Genomic DNA, 7,690 nt, shown 5'->3' on the forward strand with positions numbered 1-7,690 from the left:
AACTAAAAAAAACTCACATTGCACTGAAAAAACGTGCCTTCCCACTCTTTTGTATCACATTGCAATTATAGAATTGGGGGGGACAAAAATTATATTTCAGAATGTGGGGGGGACATGACCCCCCTGTCCCCAGTGAAAGTTGCAACCCTGTGCATGGGAATACTTGGGAAAAGATTTCCAAATTAAAATCACATGGAGCTGATTTTCTGGTGTTTTTACTGTCTTATGTCCAACAATGAAAATGCAATTTAAAAAAATAAAAAATACGTTTTTTGCTCAAACTTGAGGAGCCAAATAAAAGTTGGGGGATCCCTGCCTTAGAAGCTTAGACATAAAGGAATGTATATGAAAACAGCATACAATAACTGTACAGGACAAGTTATTGGTGCTTCTGTATTAGCATTAGAAATTACAATATGTTTAGAGTTGTATGTATTGATCAGACATTTATTTGATTTACAACAGACCAGAAGAGACAAAATATTGATCAACATGAACACAACATGAATATCCTTCAAAGAGAAAAATAAACATGCATCAACTTGGTCAAACCACAGAAACATTAAATAGAATAGCTGCATAAATGCCCCCAAAAACTGTAAACCTTGTACTTAGGGATTATCAACACACACTGAATACATACTTTGTCATGATAATCCTAATACTGCACCTGTATTGAATCCAACGCGGTCCACCTCTTGATGCTGCTGTTGGCAGGGTCAGGGATCTTGGGCCAAAAGCACATTTTCAACCTTCAGATGGGAACAGAAACTTGTATTGTTTTTAAATAGCACAAACACACAAGTATTTACTGACATGAAGTCAATGTTGAGTTCTCACCGTTCATGTGTTGAGAAGCAGACCAGAACTGAGATAATGATGAGCAATGACAGCCCACCACCAGAGGAAATAACTCCCAAGATGATAGCAAAGGCATCTGAAAATATATGTATTTAGATTTAGGATATATGTTTTAGACAATTTCCTGATACAGTATCTGACCTCACATAGGGTGGAGCGCCATGAGTTTGGCAAGCGAGACTAGTCCTCAAATAACACTGCATATTACTTTTATTTAAAAGCACTTTCCTCTTATTGACAAAATTCTAATACCAACCCATTGGTTCAGTTTTGAGGGTAACCTCTGATCCGTTCAGACTCCCGCCACCTGTGCTAACCATAATAAAGGCTTTGTATGAGGATGAAGGGTTGAGCTCTCTTAGAACCACCCTCCTCTTTCCCAGCTCAGCAGTCACAACTGTAAAAGAGGGACACAGCAACTGCAGTTTGAGGTTACATGTTTATTTATTTAACCAGGCGAGTCAGTTGGGAATAAACACTGGCAACACTTTATTTGGATAGTCCATCTGTAGATGCTCCACTAACTATCTAACCTTAACCCTAGCTCTAACCCTAACCTTAACCATTATCCTAACCCTCAATTTAACCCTAACCCTAACCCTTATTCTAAACCTAACCTTAACCTTAGAAAGCAGTTGCTTATCAACAGCAAGTTTGTTGATAGTATGACCATCTGTAGAGCATCTGGACTATCCATATACAGTGTGACCTAAATACTTATTTACAATGACAGCCTGGCAAAATAAGGCTTTTGTATGAACTTTCAGTCATCTGTAGCTGTATCATCAACAGCATCACAATAAGCATCTTTCCACCTTTGGTGTTTCCCTGCTCATCCCAGTAGAAGACCTGGTAGCTCTGCACAATCCCATTCCTCTGGCATAGTGGAATTTCCTCCCAGGTAAGCTCAATACGAGAATGCAACGTCTCCCTCACCCTCAGATTTGGGGTGGCAGATGGGGCTGCCAGAAACAACAGAGAACATTGAGGACTATATGGATTAAATGGCAATAAAAGAAGTGGCGATTACCATATCAATTATATAATGTCATAAACCTAATAGTGTTCTGATTTGTTGGTATTGTCATGCTGATAAAGAGCTATAATGTCGGTGTTTGATATAAATAGAATAGATTAAGCTTATAGTAATGGTGGTAGCAGTATGCGGAGGTGTCATTTGCTCTATGTCTCCAATAGAGGGAAGCATTGTACCACCTTTCATCGGTATGTTTTGCAGCCGATTCGCACCTCATTGACTCAAAGGAAGCCTGCAACACCTCCTTTGATATTGTAAAGATCTTACAAAGTCCAAGGTGTAAGGGTTGGTGTTTACCAACTCACCCTTTTGTCTAGAGTACGCCTCGACGGTCTGAGGAAGGCCAATTCCGTCCTTATACCTAGGATACGCAGAGATCCCATAGGGATTGTATGGCTCGATGCTCTCTGGAGACAAGGAGAAAGAGATAACAGTGGATCCATGTGCTTAAGCTCATAGCATGTGGACAAAATCCCGCAAAGAAAAAGGTCTGCACAAATCAACTCAAACAACAAACTAGAGAACACACTCACAAGCTGATACCGTAGATGCAATTCAATGAAAACGTTACTGTCCCTGCAGATAAACTAATTGTGCAGCCAGGAGAATTGTATATGAAAGAAGTACATAGTCCTCCAACAAACTTCTAACACAGAACTAGAGACGCATGACAGGTGAATGAAACCACAGTATGTGTGTGTACCTTATAACTGACATAAACCATACCTGATATTAGAGTGCTGGATTGATTCCTGTCAATGTGGTCAAAAAAGATGAGGGAAGGGTCCATTTTCCACAATGGCCTCCACTCCACCACATAGCCTGTGACACTGGATGCATGTATACTTGTCCACTGGACCAGTAGTGATCTCTCATCATGAGGAAGGACATTGACGTCAGAGACATCCAATGTGACGCACAACTGTCCCTTTTTCGTGGGTTGTCTCTGGCGCGAGACAACATAGGACAGGATCTTGCCATTGGCATGGAACTGCTTCGATGGCTACAAAAGGAAGAAAGGAGATGGATGAGGAAAGGCAAGTTGTGTACCACTATCACAGGAAATATGAACGTTTGTGATGTGTCAAATTTGAGTGTGTTCTGTGTGTTGTTTTTACCTTCCAAAACAAGTATACACTGAGATGCTTTTGCCTCTGCTCCCTAGAGACCTTCATCCAAGAGTCGAGTCGTCAGGTGGGAGCTGAAGAGAAGCAGAAGTGTCCATTTTGAAACTCATCAAATGTTTGTGCCTCTCAGTTGTGTGAGGAGAAGGGGAGAGTTCTTCCAGACTAGACAGGTGTCGGCTAGAAATTCACTTCCAAGAGCCAGTAAAATACATAGTCAATACATACATTCTACCAGAGCTGTAAAAAGTGGGATAGAAAATGTGGGACATTTCATTAGCATAGAGTGAAAAGTAAGCCCAATGAACAGAAGAATAAGAAATAGATTAAAAGATTTGTACCATGGGAGTGATAAATGACGTTACATTAAACAGAATTGATGCAGGACATACCCCTCTCAAACGTGACTGCAGTATTGCTGTTACTCCATTCGCTCCATGGACTCTGGTGATACCTGACCCGTATCTGGATGTGGTACTCTGTCCCGTGGAGCAGACGACACACCTCCATGGGTCTCTGGCGCATTAAGCGGGGCACTGGGACCTAACACACATGCGCGCGGGCACGCACACGCACACACACACAAACATACATACACATGCAAACACACACACACTCACAGTAATGTAATCATTTTTATGGTTACCTAGTACAGTTGGTATGATCATTTATTGTTAATGTTGTTGAATCAAAATAATTTGCGTTCAAATGTTTGCCATATGTGGACGCTTAGGAAATGGACATTCTCTTACTGGTTCTTCACTCCACTGCTTGCTGTTTGCTGTTTTCAGCCGCACCTCCAAGGTCACAATGGTCACCCACGCTTGCTGTTCAGAGAGACCCCAGCTGAGCCTTAGGCAGCCATACGTGTTTGGCTCTGCTTGGACCTTCAGAACTTTTGGAGGGTCAAACTTGGCTGCACTATGAGAGTTATATTAGAACCCCTATGATGTGAATAGCTTAATCTCAATACAACGCCACAAAGTACTTGAACATAAGGTTCTGTCTTTTAGGTTTAAAGAATACAGTGGGCTTCAGAATAACTGTCTTTACAGTGTCTGTATTAGGACAGCTTCAGAGTCACAAGTGACACCAAGTCCGTGTGACTGAGGCTGTCCTAATATGGACACCATATCCTGTAAATCACAGCCCAAATCACTACTTCCTTACCTGACTCCAATGGCTCCAGAAGCAAAGGTGTTGAGGTGGCTTGACCCAAGGCATTCGCCGCCTTGACATATATTTCTAACTCTGAGAAGAGAACAAAAGCGGTACGTGGTATACTGTAGTGATGTACCCCTGGCGCCAGCACGTACGTGTCGCTCTCTGGTAAATCCCTGTTTAGATTAAGAAATAATACAAATTCTTGAGCAAATAACAGTTATGCATCTTCTACTTTAAGTTCTTTGGATAACCTCCACACCTATGCATAATGATATTAGTAGGTTGCCACAGAAAGCATCTTGGAAGTAACATCTAAACTGGTTCTCTTTGGATAACCACCACACATATGCAGGCATTTATAGTACAGTGGCCCTAAGGGGCAAAGTAGCTAGATTGTCCAAGAAAGCATTTAATAAATAGCATCGTAATTACAATATACATTTACATTTGACATGTAAATGTAAATTTAAAAAATACAACAGATTCACTTGTTCTCCACCAATAGCCACTTGTTACCTGATCTCAGTGTAAAGAGTGTACTGTGTGGGCAGGTGGGTGTCCTGTCCTAGGTCCCATTGGCATGAGAGGGTTTCCAGTTTGGTAAGGTTAGTCAGGCAGCTAAGGTTTTGTGGTGCTGGGGGTGGAACTATAGAAATAACAATTATTGGGGTGAGCAAAACGATGTTAAAGTTAGTTAGCGCTCACCCCTCAGAGCCTGGGGGGTTCCTGCCTTTCTAGGGAGTTTTTCTTAGCCACCGTGCTTCTACATCTTATTGCATGCTGTTTGGGGTTTTAGACTGGGTTTCTGTATAAGCACTTTGTGACATCTGCTGATTTAAAAAGAGCCTTAAAATTACATTTAATTTGATTTTGGAACAGCAAATGATAAATTCTTCAGAACTACATTACAGAACTGTTTTTATCAGTTCAGGTTTTTATTCTTTATCTGAGGTGAAGCGTATGTTTAATACTTGTAAAGGTAGACTCAGCGACATGAAGTAGATGCAGAAAGTTAACAGCATTGTGGGTCAATTTCCGTAATAACTAAGAGGCTCAACTTCACAGCTGTTTTGGTCCTGTGGCTACCACGCTGTAACAGCGTGAGGTGAACCCGTGCATATGCGCAGAGACTGTGTGTGACCGTGTGAGAGCGAAGTCTTGCATCACGCTCATCTCAATATCCGCTGAGTCTACCTTTAAAAACATTTTTATTTATTCTTATTTTAGGCTCAGTATACTTAGGTTTCTCAGGGAGGTATGGCACTGCAAGACAGACCTGCATTTTTTCATTCCATCATTTACATTTTTTTTAATGAAATAAAGAAATGTCATTCTTTACCATGGTCCCATCTGTAATCTTTTTATGTGGGGTAAGAGATATCCCTTACTATGAATGATAATGTAGCTATGGTAGACTATACATACAGCACACCACTGAACAGGGATAAACAAACAAAGAAACAAGGAAAGAAACAAAGAAAGAAAATAATCTCTCTCACATCCAGCTCTTATCTCCACTGCTCCTACGATCTGGCACGGGAAGGTGTGGAGGACACAGCACGTGATAATACCACTGGTGTCTGTGAAGCTAGGTATAAACACTGTTGAGTTCCAGCCACTCTGATTGGCCACAGAATATAAAACTGTGGCGATCCAGCCACTTTCATTGGCCCGCTGCAGTGTTTCTACCACTCTCATTGGCTGCTGCAGAACTGCTGGGAATAAGGCGTTGGTTGAGGTGCCAGACAATGTGAACGGCTTGTCCCTTTATGAGGGGGCAGTCATCTCTGATGACGCAAGAGGCAGTCACCGGTGACCCCAAGGCCACCACAGGGGTGGAAGTGTGTACCCGCACAGATGGAGACGTGTGAACCTCTGTCAGGAAAGGAAAGAGAGCCAAGAGCAGATCAATTCATCAGCAACATTGAGGGAGGTGGAAAAATTTCTCTTTAAGCCACCAAATAAATTACCATATTTCTTGCCTATATTCCCATGTCTCCGTGAAACTCAAATTACATCGATTTTTTCAAGATTTACATTTCAAAACAAAAATTTTAAGACAATGGGATGTGAAGTGTCTATTCTATCGTCTTTGCTACTGCTGGCAAGGTGTTGCCATTTAGAGAAGGTTATTTATTACAAAGACAGCACACACCTTCTTTCGTTCCATTCACAAATGCCAGCAGCAGCGTGGCAAACATTGTAATCCAGGCTGATGCCATGGTGATACAAACCTGTGAGAGAGGAAGATGTGAAATTAGTGATTTTGAAGAAGGGTGAAAGTACATTGCATTCAATGGAATCAAAACAACATTTGAAATTCCGGGGCTTTTATTGATGGACAACAGTGTATAAATAGCAATGGAAACGATAATGACTATATTTTTTCAAACCTGAACATACTGTTTGACACTACAAGCTGACATGAGTGAAGATGCGTCATACACAACTGACACACGGAAATTACGAGGGAAAATAATATTAGGCAGCTGTCTATAACGAACAAACAAACAAACAAACAAACAAACAAACAAACACTGGGATACTCACAATTCCACAGTCATAGGAAATGTGTTAATGACTTAAAGACTTTGATTCTAAAGTCTAAAGATGAGAGTGCACCAGTCACCAATGGCAAGATGGCCATCAGCTGATTCCCTCAGGTCATGCTTGTGTCTCTATATGTTCTGAGAGGAAAAAGAGAGGATGGCTATTTCCTGTCTGTCATGTGGGACTGTCCCCTTCTGGGGGCTGCTGGGTTGTATTCAGGTACACTCTACATTTGGGACGCACCCTTATGTAGTGGACGCATGATGCGAGGCCATTGAAGTCTTCTTCTATTTACTGCTTATCAGCTGTCTGCATACAGGCCTCCACTTCGCTTTTCCTCCTTTGCAGTATTTCACCTTATTATTATTGCAGGGCGCTAATTGCCTTCGTCTCCTAAATGTGCCTTGCTGCCTTGAGAGAAAGAGAAAGTGACAGAGAGCGAGAGAGAGTGACAGACAGAGCGTGTGTGAGAGAGAGAATGAGAGAGTGAGAGCGAGATGGACAGAAAAAAAGTTATTACATTTGAACGCAAATGAGAATGCCAATTTCCTATTTTCCATTAAAGGAAAGCAGGGTTATGATATATTTTCCTTCTATAGGCTAACTTATCCGTGTAATACAAATGTCAGAATGTTCAATAAACAAGCTTGATTTATGTAAATGTTTGAGTACCTTTAGATGTCATGGTTATAGGCATTCCATAGAATGGTTGGATTTTATAATGTCGTTTATGGGGTGGACTTTTATGCCCTAAAAGGTTGTTTCCCAAACTACCTATAATGACACATTATTCTCACAAAAGCATCTTACTGTTTCAGAGTGATTTTGACACCCTTCTGTTGTGTAATGAATGTGTGATAAAGATAGAATAGAGTCAAGAACAATATTTCAATTTTGTTATAAATACCTTGTTCCTCTGTCTCTCCTTAAACGTGTTATTCTCTAAAGCCATTGT

The 7,690-nt window shown here is 41.1% G+C and overlaps 1 protein-coding gene across 1 annotated transcript; it reads right to left on the bottom strand.

The window, feature by feature from the left end:
* Positions 1–479: 479 nt before the first annotated feature.
* Positions 480–6,407, bottom strand: LOC129858603 (interleukin-31 receptor subunit alpha-like). Its single transcript, XM_055927923.1, has 13 exons — positions 6,341–6,407; positions 5,857–6,060; positions 5,685–5,715; positions 4,152–4,397; positions 3,774–3,942; positions 3,414–3,564; positions 3,016–3,077; positions 2,624–2,900; positions 2,203–2,304; positions 1,587–1,823; positions 1,118–1,297; positions 841–937; positions 480–752 (listed from the first exon to the last, which is right to left on the bottom strand). The coding sequence occupies exons 1-13, from the start codon at positions 6,405–6,407 to the stop codon at positions 659–661; spliced, it is 1,917 nt and encodes a 638-aa protein (XP_055783898.1). The 3' UTR covers positions 480–658.
* Positions 6,408–7,690: the final 1,283 nt, after the last annotated feature.

The sequence above is a fragment of the Salvelinus fontinalis genome, chromosome 6, assembly GCF_029448725.1.
Source record: "Salvelinus fontinalis isolate EN_2023a chromosome 6, ASM2944872v1, whole genome shotgun sequence".
NCBI lineage: Eukaryota > Metazoa > Chordata > Actinopteri > Salmoniformes > Salmonidae > Salvelinus > Salvelinus fontinalis.

Excerpts from the sequence above, each read along its gene's own strand:
- LOC129858603 (XM_055927923.1), bottom strand. The coding sequence starts at position 6,407 with ATGGCATCAGCCTGGATTACAATGTTTGCCACGCTGCTGCTGGCATTT. Across the intron at positions 4,398-5,684 it reads AGTGGAGATAAGAGCTGGAT|ATTTGCTCAAGAATTTGTAT; the intron begins GTGAGAGAGATT and ends TGCATAACTGTT. Across the intron at positions 2,901-3,015 it reads GTGTATACTTGTTTTGGAAG|CCATCGAAGCAGTTCCATGC; the intron begins GTAAAAACAACA and ends TTCCTTTTGTAG.